The following is a 17,528-nucleotide window of genomic DNA, read 5'->3' as shown; positions in this document are numbered from 1 at the left end:
CTAAGAGCTGAGCGAAATAGGGTTCATGGATGAAAAAAAGCCGTACACGGATGCTAGAACTTCTTTGGACATAATTTTGGGTTTTGATAGGATAGTCGCTTATTGAGAGAAGTAAACGCAACCCATCACTATCGTAAGGCGTGGAGATCATAGATCCCGTGTTCGCAAAAGCACTAGGAGACTGTGCGAAGAGCCCAAGCTCGCCGTGGTGATCTAGTTCCCAGTCCCAGGCGAATATGGTGTGGTCAGGATTGGCCTGAAAGATTTCCGTCTGTAGTCTGAAGAAAGCAGTCGCTTCGCCTTCGCCGTAAATAGTCGACATGTTCACTCCAAAAAGGCCACACAACGAGTACGCACGATCTTCTAGTCTTGTCGTAGTTCTTTTGGCAGCCCAAGACAATCGTGCTGCTACACTAGTTGACCACAGTCTAGCATGTGATGGGTCAGTGAGGACTAAGCTCGAGATGTTGGTTATCTGAGCGATACGTTCCGCCAGAGAAGAACGAGACCCAACATAGCCCCAATACCTGTCAAAAAACCATACTTCGGTGGGCGCAATAAGTTCCTGCAGCGTCCACCCTCTTTTAAACCATTGAGAGTCTTCGAAAAGAGATTTTCCTGGTCGATATTTCCACAACGCGTCTTGCGATGGCTGATCAATTCCAGGTTCCAGGTCAGATAGGTAAGCAAAACACAAAGTGGCCTTTTGGTACCATGAGAACATGGAATTAATGGACTCGGATAGTTCCGCGCTGCTGCTTTTGTCGATGCACAGTGTATCGATCCACACATAGGTCATATCTAAGTGTTTCATAGCCCAACAGGCCCCTTCGACTTTATACCAGCCGATCTCTTTAGAAAGAGCACGGCGTAGATGAGGATGAGATCGAATAGAAGCTGGCTTCGGGATTCTCGCCGTACGCTGCTCTGCCCTCATTTCTGATTCAGGTTCGGCGACTAGAGATGAAGGGCTTCGGCTTCTCTCAGATTCCTCTACGGATCCTCGAAGCGTTTGGTCGTCTTGGAAGCCATGAACCGCTTCGTCAGAGTCACTAGGGTATTCTTTCTGGTGATCCGTCGATGACCAGTTAGCAGTCGTAGGCGCAACAGATGCCTCAAATGGTTCGGTATGTGTGCGGGTCCTCATTTGCCACCGAAGCTGGCCTAATTGCTTCTCCAACTTCTCATACTTCGCATTTAGGATTTGGAGATCTTTGTCGTGGGTTTGCTCCTGAATATCCTCGTACAAGACCTCGTCGTCCTCCCATCGATGAGACAAGATGGCATACGGTGGGGCCTCATCAGCACTGTGGAAGAACTCTAGCCGTAATGTATCGACGTTGAGTAGACGCATTGCTAGACTTGAAGTAGATACCCAGGCTGAAATTCTGGATGAATGGGAAGATTGACGAGCGGAGTCGAGAGATGTGAGAAGTCGGATTAGGCTGAAGCGCCCTAAGCGAGAACGTGATCACCGGCAGGGGTTCGCGCTCAGAAATAATCCACAGTCTAAGAGAAGGCACTCATGCCAGAGGACCAGGTCGTGGTACAGGACTAGGCCATAAGGTTGGGTGCATGGATATGCAACTACATGGCTCCCACTCTTGCTCGCTCGACACCACTGTGAGGAATACTCAGCCTGCAGCCATTTAGTCAGTCGAAAGGCAGTCTACTTTCTATTGCATCGACCTTGACATCGTATTTGGAGCTTGATGAGCTCATAGGCGGACCCCAAGCAGTGGCAGGAAAGAGCGCCGAGACAGACGACCTAGGACTGTATCTAAATGTTGCATCTTTGGACTTCAATAGATCGATCCTTGCGAAGCATTCCAAACTCTCGAATGCCTCGAAACGTGATATTTGTCTCGAGCTGCATCTTTCACCACCCTCTAATGCTGCCTATCCAATCATCTTACAGTGGAAGCCTATACGTCTGTGGACACTCGTTTGCCACTGCTTGGGGTACTGCAGCGGGTTTTCAACAATCCAGGCGCAATATTGAGTTTCCTGCAGCGTAATTTGAGTTGCCATTTGGCTGGCCGGCTTCATGTTACCTGGGCTACTCCTCACAGTGTTATCGAGAGAACAAAAGGATAGTCCGAGCAAGAGCATATCCGTGTGCCCAAACATACAAAATTGTGCAGTATGGTCAATATCTAAGGTAATAGCTCTTGCCTGTTGCTAAGTATGCTATCTATCAGAATCCAAGATGCATCTCTAATGCCGCCAGAAATGTTTGAAAATTTAAAATTGACACAGAGTCGAAGGAGAAAGAAGAATGAGCCCCCCCACCTGCGGCTTCAAACGCAGAACTCACAAAATCAATTACAATGTTGCCTAGTAAAACACGGGGTCTAGTATCCAGTGGGTGCGCTCCAGCCCGAAAGTGCTCAAACCAGGCCGTACAATGGCCGTGGCAATGCAGAGTGGGTCGAGAGTTTCTGGCCAGATTTAAGCTTCCCGTCTTTGAGACCAATATATGCTTCGCGGCGAGCAGGATTTCCAGTGGTGACGGACCACGTGCGGAGGCCATAGTAGGAGCCGATATGATGGACGAGGAAGCGTCTGTACTCATTAGCAACAGCTCCGCATCTTCGCCCCAAACACAACTCACCCAAAGCTAGCCCCATGATCGTCAGCGGGACTTTCGAAGAGCAGCATTTCGCGCCGTTCGAATTCCCCGCTAGTTCTAGGACTGCGCATATCATTCATCATCCCATTGCGGCCCACGAACACAATCTCCTCGTCTTCAGAGTCCGGCTCCAGCGGAATCCCCTCCTTCGCCTCGCGCTCCAAACGCGTCTTCTCGCGATCTTCCCACCCCGCAACAAACCGACGAACCTCCGTTTCCAAGTTCTCCAGCAAGCTTTTGGCGCCACGCGCGCGCTTCAGCTTCTCGCGTAGCTCCTTGGGAACCTTGCCTGCATTATCAGCGCCCTTGGGCGTCTGCTTCGCGGCGGAGGCCTTCGCTTTGCGCGTAGAAGAGGCGGCCGCAAAGGTGGTATCCCAGAGCGGCGCAAGATAGTAGGGAACGGTACGAACGGGGTACGTAGGGCGGATCTCCCAGTCGTGCGGTTGAGGGGGCACCGCGTGCGGATTGGAGAGGAGACGGTCTGAACGCGTTAACGAGAGATTCATAATGGATCGGAGCGTCTAGCAGTTGATGCTGAGGGGGAACGGAACCACTACGCACCATTCTCCCATCGCTGACGCCGCCGGCTGCCCTCCTTGCCCTTCAACAACGCTTCCCTGCTCTTCATGCTATCACGTCGTATCGGCGCGCGCCGCTTGACGTAGCCGGCACGCACAGCTTCAGCAGCGGAGGCATCGTGGGAGACGGGGTGGTCATCCAGCGGGATCTGGAGGCTGACGCTCGTCCCTGGGACGGAGTGGGTCGCGGAGATGGTGACAGAGCTGAGCGCGGCCGTCGCCTGCTCAGTCCAAGCTTCAATGTCGATGGGAGCTTGAGCTGTAGCTGGAGCCTGGCTGTGGGGCGCGGAGGCTGCAGGATGAATTGCCATGATTGATGACGCGTCTTTCTAGCTGGAAATGAAGGTTGAACGACAGAAATGAGAAGAGGATGCAAATGCAAATGCAAGTGCAAGACGACGCAGGAATGCCTTTCGAGAGCAGGCCCTGTCGATAGATGAGGAGGTAAAAGAGCAAGGAGAGCTGAGGGCGGAGGGGTTCGGGGTGCGGCTCAGATAAAGCTACCATGATAGGGCGGCCCGGGTGACGGAAGCCATGGACCAAGGACTAAAGTCATAGAGTCATTCCGTGCATAAGCGAGACATGTAGAGAGCCAATCTGCTGCCAACGTAGACTGAACAGTCATTTAGGCGTGAGGTACGGTCATGCTGCAAACGCGGTATGAATGAGCCAGTACTGTTCTCTTACCACTTGAACCAAGTGTTGCTTCTAGTGCTGGGCGTGTCAAGTTTGTATAACGTCAGCTGCCATAGAACATGTTTGGCTCTATTCGTATAAGATCTATTAGAGTATCAAAATGATGACTGTAGTGCATTTACTATCAAGGTAGAAACAGTCCAAGTACTCCAGCTCCACCCGTGTCCCAAACTATGCTTATTTCGTATCTATGCTATGTTCCTTGACGGCAAAATATTTACAGCTTAGCAAACACCAGCTCGTACGCCAAAGCCAGCGTCAGCCTTGCGTGCTGCAGCATGTGATCGAAGCTGAGATACTCGATCTTATCCTCTGTCGTGTGAATCTTGTCGTCTGAGTACTTGAAGTCGCTCTCGATGACAAAGGCAGACGGATAGCCGGCCTTGGAGGCGCTGGCGTGGTCGGAGCACGCATACCCACACTTCGTAAGGATGTACGGAATCTCGCAGTAGTCGGTAATGATCTCCTTAATAAACTCGGTCAGACCCGGATCCACAAAATCTGTGATGACACCGACGCTCTCAGGCTCCCCTGCTTCGATGGTCTTGTGTACGTAGCCAGTCATGTCCTGTTGGAGCATGGCTTTGACATTCCGTCCTTCCTTCTCGTACGACTGGAAGATCGCTTGCGAGCCCAGCAGACCACCTTCTTCGGCAGAGTACCAGTGGAACTCGAGCGTGTTTTCGCCCTTGCCCGCGATAATATCCTTCGACATAAGCAGAACACGCAGAGCCTCTAGAATTGTGACTGTTCCGCTGCCATCGTCATCAGCGCCAGGGGCAGCTAGAAAAGCTGGTAGCCATAGGTTGATGCTGTCCTGGTGTGCCCCGATCACAACTGTCTTATCGCTCTTGCCGGGTATGGTGGCAATGATGCTGCTCTGGCCCCATGGATGCTCGAACGGCTTGACGAACGCTCCCTTCTCCAGCGCACCCGCCTCGGACAGGGTATCGTTGACTTGTCCGAGCAGCCATGCTGATGACTGCTTTCCGTAGTCGGATTTGAAGTATCGTGTATGGAACGAGGTAAACTTCTCGAGGTGCTTTCGCATATTCTTCTTTTCCAGCTTCTTGAGTAGAGGCGCGATGGTCTTGTTGTGCGACGTTTTTGAGGGGAAGGTGACGGCTTGGATGCCGACCTTATGGTTCAGGAGACCTAGGTCTTCATTGTCGGTTATGTCGAAGAAGTTGATGCCTTGCTACGGAGTGTCAGTGAATGTTCCTAGATGCCTCAGCGAGTCTTTAGGTTGCGCACCTTTCGGAGCTCCCATTTCTCATGCTCGGTGACATAGTGTCTCTGTCCTGGAGCTAGCTCGATGAGAAATTGCTCTCGCTCTGGTTGTTGAAGCACTGCTTGTTCTATCCGTGGCGCAGCAAGAGCCGTTGTGATTGCCGTGGCATAGAGCGAGAGAATCAAAGGAGACTTCATTCTGTAGGAAATTTATAGAAGAATATGAGAGGGGTGAGGATGTGTTGTATAATTGGGATGATGGATGGAGCTATAGTGATGGCGGAGCTACAGATGACGCTTGGGGTATGAGTTGGCGTGGTGATAGGCGCCTGGAGATAGCGTCATTTATCTCCAGATCTGGGACGTGCTTTGGACGACACCTTGTGCATCCCCGCCATCAACTTCCATCTTCGCAACTTACCTACCATCTCTGTTTCATCTTCAAACTTACGTGTAGTCCATAGAGATGGCCTGACGGCGGCCTCATTAGCGTTCTACCAGCAGCCTTTTACTTGAATAGAACCTCAGAAGTCGTCGCTCAAGGCCAGTCTCTACGAGTGTCAAGCCTAGGTAATTCATCTGATTCTCATATCATTTTATAGTATCCTTGTCATTCTTCAGTAGTCTTCTTCTAGTACTAAAAATGACGATGTTTGTGATGTTTTCCCGTCACTTCCTTCGGGGTCGAAGGCCTTCGCTAATGTCACTAGTCGTTCTAGTAAAGAGACCATGGTCTCCCATAGCTTATCTCTATCTAGAAGAGGATCAATTGGACCGCTATTTGTGAAATCTCCCAACAAGCGACATGCTAAAAACTTCCTACAAACTCATACATTTGTGTCTCGTTTAGACTCCTTGCGGCTTGTGAGAGCAAGCCAGCTTGATGGTTAAAGTATCTTGAATTCCCCAGTATTCCATCACTCCATATCGATTCTACACGCACATTGCCATCATGACCGGCGTTGACGAACTCTCGATTTCGCTTCCCTAGCGGATACTCTAGGTCCGGAGCTGAGAACGAACCTAAAGCGATTCAAGGGGACACTTCTGGATTCGAGACACATCTGAAGAGGATCATACATCAAATGAGTCGCATCGGGGTGCATTACGATAAAGCCGATACTCCAGTTGAGCACTTCGGCCGACATTTGGAAGAGGTTGCCAAAGATGGCGCATGGAATGCAGGGAAGCCAAGCTACTACAAGAGGATATCCTACCGAAGCTGTATCATCGAGTGGAAAGGTTGGACAGGGTGACTACTATACTAAAGAGGTCGCTCAACAATCTCGATAGGCTCTTCTTGTACCTCATATTCCCTGAGTCAAAGACAATTCACTCCACCTCCGGATGAGAACGACTATTGGCTGCAGCTTGGTCAGATGGTTGAAGACGATACACATAGCAGATTTGTGGAGGAACAGAAGAGCGCTATCACTGTTCACTTGTCGACTAAGATGGACCCTTGGCTCAAGAAACGGCGCAAAGAGAAGACCGAAGCGTCAACCGTAATGCCTACAGGTGAGAGGTCTTAGACAGAGCCTTAGCAGTAGGCGCATTGTGTTACTCAAGACGAAGTTGGAGCTATTTGAATACTGTACGTAAAATTTTGACTAGTCTTGAATCGGATGCAACATCTATGGCGCTGGTCCAATTACATCACCTTGAACTTTCATTCCACAACCTCAAAGCCATGAAGTACGAAAACCACAAGCACCAGCAGGTAACAACTCATTAACTGCAATAATGGCGAGTCTGCATTCGCAAGCCAGCACGGTACCTCTCACAAGATTGCGCCATCATTAGACCATATGACCTCAAACACGTGCCGGATTCACCTTACTACCTTGATGCAACTACACTTCATCCAACACTCCAGCTGACGACGCCCCCACCTCCCACTCTCTCACCTCCGCTAGCAATCCTGCCATCAGACCACCGCCACATAAAGGCAATTGAACCGGACGCCACTCAGAATGCCGTTCCTGTATCCTGTCGCCGTATTCTGGCCAGCGTGGTCAAATCCAAAAGCGGATGCAACAACTTCATCTCAGCTTCGACCTCAACGACTTTCCAAAGCGCCATCGCAAGTGGACAAGTCCGCAAACTACTCCACGATCACCTCTGCCGGGTACTCTGTAAATACCTCAACAAAAGACCGCACCCAATCTGATCTCTCCCGTAACACTACTCAACCCACCGACCCCGACCCCTACATGGACCGCCTCATAGGAATCTATAACCTTACCACTACCATCTCCGACTGGGAATTCGCGCTCGCTAAGGTCGAAGCGCTTCGGACTACTACCACTTCTACTCCCGGCACTCAGATCATCGAGTATCTGACGAAGAAGCTCGGCCCGGCCCCGACGCGTGAGCTAGAAAGAGTAAGGGAGAAAAAGATAGAGTTTGAGCGGATGGGAAGAGTAGAAGTCGCGGCGCAGTTGGCGGTGCTGGTGTGGCGGGTTGAAGATTTGCTGGGACGGTTGGAGGGGTTGAGGGGAAAGTAGGGAGTAGGGAGTCCAAAAGGGGATGGGGAATAGAGGCCGCGGAGGATTTGGAAGGGTGTTTTGTTGGTTTTGAGACGGTGAAACGGTCTGGAAGGGCTTTCGAGGCTTAAAAGGGGTATCGAGGTTGTAGCCAGATGAGGTTCGGTATTGGGAGTTCCTGGAATCATGGGACTATACGATACGGGCCTTGGATAGGCATTTGGTCTGACGACTCTACTACGGTAGTCTCAGTCTCTTTTCTCACGGTCGAGGCGTTCACGGTGCGGTTGCACTCCATCAAAGTGGTTCATGGGCATTCGACAGGCGCCGGACTGGGGGTCTAATTTGGACTGAAATCAAAAGCGTACTCTGGAAAGTGGAATGCGTCTGTAGGGCTTCTAATAGTAGGGTAACGCATTGCCAATGACAGTTAAACTCTCTTCTCATAAGTCTTCCGTCAGCTCGTGGATGTTGATTGATCTTGAGTGACTATGGTAAAGCGGCATGGCTTATGGAAAGACTCATTCAGAACAGTTGCGTTGTGCCCAAGTCGAGATCTCCATAGTTGAGAGACTGTTTCCAACTCTCAAACATCTGTAGGTTCTAGTCATTCAAGTAGGACAGTTAAGACAGTTAAGCGTAGTGTGAGAGTCACGTGCTCTCCCCGCGATTGGCCTAGAATCCGGGAAATCATCACCACCAACCACGGGCATTTCATCCCATCAACCACCAAACGAAGGGTGCCGCCCACCACGGTCCAATTACAGTCATGACACCTTTTGCTCTTGTCGCCGAGCGGTTTTACGTTCATCGCTGCTGCAGGGCCTATTCGAATCACATCCCCGCACTGGATGATTCGATAAGGCTGTTTTCAGGCAACAGACTGCCTTGCACTTGGGACGACGTGAGAGCGACTGTGAACGCCGAGCCACCACCTCACTTGACCTCACCTCTGCTCCTGCACTAAGCTGCCAGCCTCGAACCTCCCACCAACCTCCAACAACCATCGTCGGCTTCAACAGCGACACCACCACGCACCACACCCCTCAGCGTAGCTCCAACCTACCCCACTATCACAATGGCTACGCCGCCCAAGTTGACTCTGCTGAACATCCCGCTCGAGGTGCGCCACGAGATCTATGGTCATGTCTGCGAGCGCGACGACGGCCCCAAGAACCTGCTGCGAGACTGGTTCGGCAAGCGCGAGCTGAAGGAGCTCGCCAATGCTGGCCAATCTCTGCCTGCTTCTAATCTGCTAGTTGAAGACGGGGAGGACAATAACGAGGCTGAAGAGGATGAGGAGGATGACGGAGAAGAAGAGGATAAGGAGGAGGACGAAGATATGGAGGAGGCTGAGCCCGAAGACGGCGACGGCGCAGATGGAGATGGCAATGCCACTGCTGCTGCCGATGCTACCGCCACAGCTACCACCACCGCACCAGCTCGCCCCAAGATCTCTCGCAAGTGGCGCCATGTCCCCGCGATCATATCGCTGACTGCGTGCCCTCCTACGGTCTCGATGCTCCAATCCTGCCAGCAACTCCACGACGAGGCTACCGACTTCTACTACAACACCGTCGTCCTGCGCATCAACTGCACCGCCAGCTTCGGTCACATGGCCTACTTCGAAGGCCTCATGAACATCCTCGCGGAGACCGCCTTCTCCCCCGCTGAGTCGTTCCGCAAGATCGAGCTGACCTTTGTCTGGGACTCCCAGTGGCTCGCCGCCTCGCCCGACTACGCCTCCATCTTCGTTGCCTTGTTGCGTGAGCGCGCGCGTCTTGTCGCGAAGGTCTTGGAGCGGACACCCGCCTTAAAGGACCTGACCATCCTTTGGTACGACAGCGTCCAGGACGACGAGAGCTTCATGTTGCGCGAGAGCGTCATTGAGGAGTTCTACCCTCTCCTTGACCGCGTGGAGATGAAGATCAACGACCATTACCCTCTGAAGGAAGGCGAGGAGCCGGGCGAGGAGACCGTGCTTGGAAAGATGCGCTTGCAGCTCGAGGATGTGGCGCAGAACTTCGCTGCTGGCCAGGCTTTCTGACTGCTCTTCAACCCTCACGACATTGCATCTTCCGAACTATAGCGACCTTCGCTGAAGCTTTCGGAGGATGCTCTTATACTTGGAAGCGGGTTGGATGAGTTTTCTTTTCACTATAGCACCATCACGAGGTCTTCTCTAGAGGAAGACTAGGCTTTTCTTTGATTTCATTTCCCATGTCATGACTAATGCACCACGGGGAGATACGGCGTATAGCTAGGGCTAGGATAGCTCAGAGGGTTCATACTCCTGTGATTATCTTACAGAAGACTTGGAAATCGAAATTCTCTTACAATTAATCAAATAATGTGCTACAATCATGATCCTGTGCGTGCTTGAAGCCGCTTACAATAATACCTGGAGCGAAAACATGAGTCACTATTTTGTCATTCATCCCATTTCAAGGCTCATGCTGAATAGTCTGTGCACATGCCCCCACACATCTCACTGGCTCCCATCTCTCCTTCTCACATATATCAAAGGTACCCAATTTAATATCCTAAGCAGAAGTATGCCAGGATTGAATGTCAAACGTGTGGACTAGCTCCCATTTATGCTTCTCAATAGTACAAATATTAACTTGGTCCTTGGGTCTGATTCGGAGCGTGGTGGATGCTGCATGCGCAATAAAGCTATCGAGTAAGCTTCGAGACACTTTCACAGAAGATATGCTCTTTCAGGGCGTCAATCACATGGGCAAGGCTCCGGCTGCTTTCAAGCATCGGGCTGTCTCCCACTCATACAGAGAATAGCCAGCTAGCTTCACAGCATCAATAATAGTCACCATGGGAGTGGAGCGGATATTATGAATTCTTGGGCGTATCGTAGCCTGCCATTGGCATTTCTGAAGAGCGTATGATTCCCGTTCAAACTCCAAGTCATGCATCATGCACTCCAACCCATCCCCGCCATTACGCCACGTAAAGCAAAATGTAGATCTTCCACACTGAATTGACGAATGCGGTGGGCATCGTCCTCAACTCTCCGTCCTGTCGTCGCTGCTCCTTGGCTTGAATGATGAGGCGCGGTTCCATGCTCGCTCGCCTGTAACGCAGTGCTTCTTGATCCAGGGGTGGTTTGGGATCTCATCGAGCGTGATGCGCTTCTCAGGGTCCAGGACTAGTAACTGGGGTCTGTTAGTATTTGCTGGTTCCATGATGGGTGTTTATAGAAATGCTTCTTACCCTCTTAATCAAATCCTTCGCATCCGGACTCACGAAAGCAGGAATAGAGTACTCCACCCTACAAATCCGCCGCTGTGTCATCATCCCCGTATCCTCAAACGGCGCCCGGCCCACCAAGAACTCATACGTCAACACCCCCAAGCTCCACAAATCCACCTTCTCGCTGTAGCTCTTCGCGCCCGTCAGCATTTCCGGCGGCAGGTAGTCCAACGTCCCGCACATGGTCTGCCGCCGGTTGTTGGGCGCATGCACGCTCCACCCGAAATCCGAGATCTTGATCTCGCCATGGATCCCCACCAGGATATTCTCCGGCTTGATGTCGCGATGCATGACGTGCTTCTTGTGCAGGTACTTCAGCGCCGCCGCCATCTGCGCGATGTACTGGCTCGCCTTCCACTCTGGGAACTGCTCCTCGCGCTGCAGGTGCTTGTATAGCTCGCCCTGGCCCGCGAACTCCAGGATCAGGAAGATCCGCTTCGCGTCGTCGAAGTAGCCGTAGAGTCGGAGGATGTTTTGGTGCGCGAGGTGCTGTTGGATCTCGATCTCCCGCCGCACCTGCTTCTCGACTTTGCCCTTCTGGATCTCGTCCTTGTATAGGGTTTTGAGGGCACACACGAAGCCGGTGGACTTCTCTTGGGCGAGATAGACGCGACCGAATTTGCCTTTGCCGAGCGGCCGCCCGATGTCGAACATGCTGAGATCGTACTTGCGGCCGGAGGAGGGCTGGTTGTAGAAGATGGAGTCGGTGCGGCGGAAGGAGGTCGATTCGTCCGAGGAGCGTTGTGCGGCTTGCGAGGGAAGTGTGATCTTGGTTACTGTGGTCGTGCTGGTGAGAGTTTTGCTGGCGGTGCCTTGTTGGAGCTTCTGGAGTGGGATCTTCATTCTGTTTGGGGCGGTGGTGGAGCCGAGGCCGGCGAGGGACATGGCGGTCGAGAGGGAGCCCTTGGGAGATGTTAGAATGGTTTTGTAAGGCCATTGGGTGCTGAGAGCTACCTTGGATTTGTGAAAGGTAGCAGTCGTCGTCTGCTCCTCATTCTCGTCGGCGACGGTAATGCGCTCAAAGGCGCTTTCTAGGCTTGAGACGTCCATGACGAAAGTAGATTAATGATGCCCGTAGAAAGAGTGTCAGTGAACAAGAAGAGAAAAATCGTCCTGCGGCCGAATATTAGAGTGGGTGGAGTGGTGCTCTGGCAGATGATGTTCCCAAGACGTCCGGGTTGAGGTTGTCGCTTGTTTGTCGATCGGCGCGAGGGTTGCTCAAGCAACGATCTTGCACGTGACCCCGGCCAGATCGCGACAACCATGGAACGCCACATCACCAGCACGAAGCCTCCACCCTTCACCGGCTCACCTGTCTTATTATTTTCTATGGCGTTATCGTAAAAGAGCGCATTTGCATATAGAAAGCTGCTAATATGGCGGCATCATTTTCCACCCTCAGTCGGCGCAACGCAAGTACCTCTCATGAGATGGTGAATGACTTATTTCATACCGAATCACTTCATGCGCTTAGGCCCTCCTCTACCGTGGCTCGCTTCCACGGACATTTTTGTCCTCTATATTTAGAGCGTTGTCTTACTTTAGCTTAACTCTGCCCACTACCAAAACAAAGAGCACTTCACCACCAGCACCTTCGAGCATGTCTCTACTCGGCTTACCCCAAGCGCTGCGCGACCAGATCGTTGAATATGTCATCCCAACAACAATCAAACCACACGCATCGTATCCATTCCTGAAGACCTTCAAAGAAGCAGGAAAACTCGTCGCCGAACAAGAGTGCCGCCTAATCTGGCCCAAGAACCCCAAATTCTGGGAGCGAAACTGCGGGCTCCTCCTGACCAACCGTCAACTGCACTACGACGTCAGCAAAAGAGTCCAAAGCTTGCAAATCCCAATCACATACCACCTGGACGTACTAGTCGACCACGAAAGGCTCCTCCGACCGACATGGACGTATATACCGCTCCTCCACAATCGCATTGATACTCTTACCATCACGATGCGCATATCTGGAAGCTGCGGCCGGTACTCATCGACTCCGATACCCACGGTCGCGGAAGAGATCAAGGAGAGGACTCACGCGCCTGCAGGCAGGGAAAGCGGCAGACCGCACGCAATAGCCAATGTACTCCGCGATCTGATTCTGGAAATCTTCAAGAATGGACCAGCTAAAGGAACAGCCAATGGCGGCAGCAATCCAAATAAACCCCTCTCCGTCAATCATCTCCATATAGTCGTCCTCTTACCAGAGAAAGAAACATCAGGTGGCTTTGAGGTTGCCCACGACTGCTCGACCGCTCCCACGATTATCGGTTGGCATAGACTTCAAAACCCATGTCGCGGCGGCTGCGGCGCCAGACCCGACTTGCGACGGAACCTGAAGTATTCGTTAGATTTAATGGTCATTACGGATTCCTTCTTCGACATGTTCTATGATTTTCAGTGTCAAGGCGTCTTTGTCGGCAGGTTCACTGTAACTTCCACACATGATGGAATAAATGAAGTGGAATCGTTTACACTCTCTAATTTCTACCCGCAACTACCGCCGAGCGACAGTATCGCAAATAGCACTTAGGTTATATGGCTTGAAGGAAACAGCCATAGATATCGATTGTCACCATGTCCGCGGATGGGTGGTCAGTCAGTATGATGGTAGACGGACAGATTCTTTCTATACACTAATCCGGCGGAAGAACGGTTATGTATTTCTGTAACACCATACAACTCTTCATCTGTAACCAACTCTCTTTCATCTGTAACCACTTTCAGCTCATCACTAGTCTTCAATCTATGATCAACACACTGGCACACGCCGCTTACACACAGCCCAGTGTTCCTCGCGATCCCCATTCACAGCCGCGCTGCCCTTGCATTTTCTTCTTTCGCGCTCATCAGCCTTCTAAGATACACACTCAACTTCTCCACCCCACTGCAGCCTTTCCCAATTCGCATGTCCAACTATGCAAATTTTTCAGCTGACGTGTTGCTCACATCTTCTTCTTCACGACAGGGTTTTAGTCGAAAGCCCAACCAAATGAACTAAAAAGCGTAACCACAACATATCTACATACTAACACACTAAACACGCATCTCCAGTGTCGTCTCCGCAACCACGCGTCATTTATACCAGAGCCACGTACACCATGCTTCAGGTTCAAGACACACCAGATAGACGGACATTGTGATCGCTACGGGTGGGGGTGTTAGACGGGCTTGTTAGTCGAGTGGTGAAGATTAGAGCAAGAGGGTGGGCTGAGGTGGGCTGTTGAAGTCTGGGGTTGGGGTGGGTTAGCCTTCGATGGGCAGTGTTCTCCGAAGAGCAGTCGCGAGAGAGGTTGTTGGTGAGAAGTTTACGACACGTGTACGGCAGATGGAGCGCCATTTTCTTGCGGAACGTAAGATAACGCGTATGTTTAGGGCACGGCTAATGATTTGAAGTTCACTGCGGTGTTTAAAGACGATTGTGTGGATAGGCTGATTAGCATTGCTGGTGAAGCATTTACGGTTCGCTAAGTGGACCGTAAGGAATTGGGTGGGATGAAGGAGCTTTTGCAGAAGTTCTGCGGTCGGCGGGTCGAAGGATTTCGAAGGCTACCTTTCGAAGGATTTTAAAAGAATCCACAATCCAGAATTCCCTCTCCTCCCCGCCGTCAGTCAGGCATTCATCCCATGTTAGCAATTCCCTATTTTGCATCGCTAATTATGCCGGATCCAACGGAACTCCATTCTCCACACTTGCTCATTTTTCCACGGCGATGGCTCCGACTATACAAGCGAAGCTCCACGTTCTTCCATCCGACTTCCTTGGACGAGCTGCTAGTTAATAAGTAGTAAGCTTGGCCGTTGCTCAATGAAGGAGTTCTGCCAAGACAGTGTCCCGGTTGGCGTGCCAGCGCATCGTCCAAAACATTGATGCCCAAAAGCTAAGGCACGAGGAAATAATAATGTCATGCGTGCTGGGCCGCAAGGTGCGACGATCGTTGGCGATACTCCACTTCAAATACGACAAGAGTCCATGTTATCTGGAGTGCATTGATAATGGCAACCGCCGTCTGGTTTCTTCCGTTCCCGGTTAACGGTATCTAACGAGACGCAGGTAAGCAGGAGTGGGCCACGATTACAGTTCGGTGGGGCGATCGGCTTCCGCTGGGTGGCCTTGAGATGAGAATGAGATGATACAGAGACTCGGAACCCGCGAGCTCGAGGCCTCGAAGCACCTTTATGATGAGCCTCTTCGAGGAAAGCCTTCATCGAGACAGTGGTTATTTGAGAGGTTGATGGTCGCCACTTCGATAGTGCACTCAATAATCATGGCTGGCAGGCTTCAGGACTCGGATGCCTCCGGGCCAGTCGATGCCTCGCGAGCATGGATGCCATGGCCTGAGAAAACCTGGAAGGAAAGACAAACTGGAAAAGAAGCGGAGCGTTGGTCCGTCTGGCGGCAGCAATATGGTACGAGAAAAACACTGGATCACGACGAGGGTGGGTGAGAGAGCAGGGCAGATGTCAGCCTCCTTACGGTACCTACCTACGTGGTGAGCCACGCGGTGGCTTGCGGCTCAACTGCCCAGCTGCCCAGCTGCGGTGCAAGCTGCGAGATGCAACGGCACATCGCAGATGCAATTCTGACAAGGCCCCAGTCGCAGTGAGCATGGCACTCGGCAGGCGGCACGCTGGCCTGGTGGTAACGTGGAGTGTGATGGCGGCGACGGGAGGTTGGTGTGTCATCCCGAACTGAGCGAGAATCGTCGGGATGCTAGCCGCAACGGGCTTCGCGAGCGCTCCGCCTCCAAAAATAGCTGCGTCCTCGCGCCACGCCATCACTCCACGCCATCCACTCCCGTCACTGCATCGCTCCACTCCCAGGCCTCACCGTCCCTCTCGCAGGTTCCCTCAGCAACTCCACCGCGAGCAGCGCCGTGCGCGGGCTCATCGCCGCCCTGCCCTCCACATGCAGACTCCCCGTCATCGCTCCCGTTCCATTCTTAGCACCCATGTCGCCTTGCCCTCGCGGCCGTATGCTGGCGCATGTGGCAGGCTGTGCAGGGAACAGTCTCAAATCAGCTATCCACGCTATCGATGCACCGTATTCTTCGGTTTTTGCCTCCATCATGGCGAACCGCACTGACTCTGCTCGTAATGTGACAAACCCTGGACACTACTAATCTGGGATCAGCTGTGGAAGTCTCTCGACATGCGACCATGTCTGATATAAAGCACCCTTCCGTCCAGTGCTCAGTCCATTCCTCATCCTCACTCAACAACATTAATTCACCATCGTTTCTTTACTACATTCGCTTTCCCATTCTTCAGAAAACACAGTCGCTTCTCCAGATCAGCTCAGTCTTTCGACCAAGTCCATCTTCAGAATCACCAGTACTTAATACACCAAACCTTATCAAGCACAAACACTCCAACCCCCTTCGAGATGCGTTCGGTCTCCTTGGCTCTCGCCGCTCTGGTCGGCGCTGTTGCTGCCAACCCAATCGTTGAGTGGCCTCGCAACGGCGGCTATGGCCAGCCATACCCAACCGGCGAGTCGTCCTGGTCCTCCTCCGCCTCGACTTCCGCATACACTCCATCTTCAACTCCATCCTCATCTCCATCTTCGTCTCCATCTGCCTCCTCTACTCCATCCTCATCAATCCACTCGTCGTCCTCGATCATTTCCAGCTCGTCATGGGGAGGATACAACCATCCTTCATCATCACTGGCCACGGGCGTCTCCAGCTCCTCGGTAGGAGGATACAACCATCCTTCATCATCACTGGCCACGGGCGTCTCCAGCTCCTCGGTAGGAGGATACAGCCATCCGTCTGCACCACTGTCCACGGGCGTCTCCAGCTCCTCGGCAGGAGGATACAGCTATCCGTCTCCACCCCTGTCCACTGGCGTCAGCACCGAGGTCCTCACCACTTACGTGACAACGACCGTCTGCCCAGTAACACAGACCTCTGGCACGAAGGTGATCATCACAGAGACGACCTCGACTATCACTGTCACTTCTTGCAAAGAGGGATGCCATCACTCCGCGACCGCGACTCCTTCCAGTGTCCCATACCCCACCGGCGCGAGCTCGTCCAAGCCGCACTACCCTACCGGCGGCGTAAGCTCTTCTGTGCCGCACTACCCTACCGGTGGACACTCCAAGCCGCCGCACCCAACTGCACCAATCTCCACTGGTGCTACTACCGAGACTGAGACTCTGACTACCTACACGACTACAACGGTCTGCCCGATCACAAAGACTGTAGGGACTCAAGTCATCACAACAGTGACGACTTCGACCATCACGATCACCTCCTGCAAGGGCGGCTGCCACCACTCGGCAACTCCCACTCCTAGCTCCTGGGCTTCTGTCGTCACGCCGCCATCGCACTCAGGCCACCCCGTCACAGTTCCCACGATTATCACGACCGTCTACACCAGCTTCGTGCCCTGCTCCACGTCTGTCGGCAACAACGGACACTCTGAGGTCTACTCCACCTACCTGACTCCCACCTACATCACCCAGACCTACAGCACTGAGACCGTTGTCTGGCCAACCGAGACACCTGCTACTCTGCCTCCGGGTGTTCCAGTCGAGTCGTCCACCTATGCCCCGGTGCCTCCTCCAGCTTCGGTGACGCCAGCCACTCTTCCCCCGGTTGTTCCTGTCGAGTCCTCCACCTATGCCCC

The 17,528-nt window shown here is 52.5% G+C and overlaps 8 protein-coding genes across 8 annotated transcripts in view; 4 read left to right on the top strand and 4 right to left on the bottom strand.

Moving 5' to 3' along the window:
• Positions 1-223: 223 nt before the first annotated feature.
• Positions 224-1,375, bottom strand: BDZ99DRAFT_343493 (HET-domain-containing protein; the record flags this gene model as incomplete). Its single annotated transcript, XM_033714403.1, has 2 exons — positions 224-901; positions 1,253-1,375. Coding segments are annotated over 2 exons (801 nt in total), but the record flags the coding sequence as incomplete, so codon positions are not given.
• Positions 1,376-2,168: 793 nt separating this feature from the next.
• On the bottom strand, positions 2,169-3,679 carry BDZ99DRAFT_424033 (uncharacterized protein). Its single transcript, XM_033717047.1, has 3 exons — positions 3,194-3,679; positions 2,615-3,113; positions 2,169-2,565 (listed from the first exon to the last, which is right to left on the bottom strand). The coding sequence occupies exons 1-3, from the start codon at positions 3,519-3,521 to the stop codon at positions 2,391-2,393; spliced, it is 1,002 nt and encodes a 333-aa protein (XP_033572636.1). The 5' UTR covers positions 3,522-3,679; the 3' UTR covers positions 2,169-2,390.
• Positions 3,680-3,967: 288 nt separating this feature from the next.
• BDZ99DRAFT_466619 (leucine aminopeptidase 2) lies at positions 3,968-5,434 on the bottom strand. The gene is made up of 2 exons (XM_033720823.1): positions 5,161-5,434; positions 3,968-5,104 (listed from the first exon to the last, which is right to left on the bottom strand). The coding sequence occupies exons 1-2, from the start codon at positions 5,332-5,334 to the stop codon at positions 4,124-4,126; spliced, it is 1,155 nt and encodes a 384-aa protein (XP_033572635.1). The 5' UTR covers positions 5,335-5,434; the 3' UTR covers positions 3,968-4,123.
• Positions 5,435-6,952: 1,518 nt separating this feature from the next.
• On the top strand, positions 6,953-8,052 carry BDZ99DRAFT_466618 (uncharacterized protein). The gene has a single exon (XM_033720822.1). It carries the CDS (start codon positions 7,110-7,112, stop codon positions 7,641-7,643), a length of 534 nt encoding a protein of 177 aa, XP_033572634.1. The 5' UTR covers positions 6,953-7,109; the 3' UTR covers positions 7,644-8,052.
• Positions 8,053-8,349: 297 nt separating this feature from the next.
• Positions 8,350-10,079, top strand: BDZ99DRAFT_466617 (uncharacterized protein). Its single transcript, XM_033720821.1, has one exon. The coding sequence runs from the start codon at positions 8,701-8,703 to the stop codon at positions 9,667-9,669; it is 969 nt and encodes a 322-aa protein (XP_033572633.1). The 5' UTR covers positions 8,350-8,700; the 3' UTR covers positions 9,670-10,079.
• A 563-nt stretch (positions 10,080-10,642) lies between these two features.
• On the bottom strand, positions 10,643-11,939 carry BDZ99DRAFT_490632 (serine/threonine-protein kinase-like protein; the record flags this gene model as incomplete). Its single annotated transcript, XM_033723063.1, has 3 exons — positions 10,643-10,792; positions 10,851-11,792; positions 11,844-11,939. 3 exons carry the CDS (start codon positions 11,937-11,939, stop codon positions 10,643-10,645), a joined length of 1,188 nt encoding a protein of 395 aa, XP_033572632.1.
• A 550-nt stretch (positions 11,940-12,489) lies between these two features.
• On the top strand, positions 12,490-13,425 carry BDZ99DRAFT_480342 (uncharacterized protein; the record flags this gene model as incomplete). Its single annotated transcript, XM_033722329.1, has 1 exon — positions 12,490-13,425. One exon carries the CDS (start codon positions 12,490-12,492, stop codon positions 13,423-13,425), a length of 936 nt encoding a protein of 311 aa, XP_033572631.1.
• A 2,662-nt stretch (positions 13,426-16,087) lies between these two features.
• BDZ99DRAFT_109321 (uncharacterized protein) overlaps positions 16,088-17,528 on the top strand; it is a 2,358-nt gene continuing 917 nt past the window's right edge. The window contains exon 1 of the mRNA XM_033712387.1: positions 16,088-17,481. Within this exon, the coding sequence (XP_033572630.1) occupies positions 16,279-17,481 (1,203 nt within the window). The 5' untranslated portion in view covers positions 16,088-16,278. The remainder of the gene's footprint in view (positions 17,482-17,528) is intronic.

This window comes from Mytilinidion resinicola (assembly GCF_010093595.1).
Source record: "Mytilinidion resinicola strain CBS 304.34 unplaced genomic scaffold BDZ99scaffold_18, whole genome shotgun sequence".
NCBI lineage: Eukaryota > Fungi > Ascomycota > Dothideomycetes > Mytilinidiales > Mytilinidiaceae > Mytilinidion > Mytilinidion resinicola.
The sequence above is the reverse complement of the archived record's forward strand: the minus strand, read 5'-3'. Positions and strand labels throughout refer to the sequence as shown.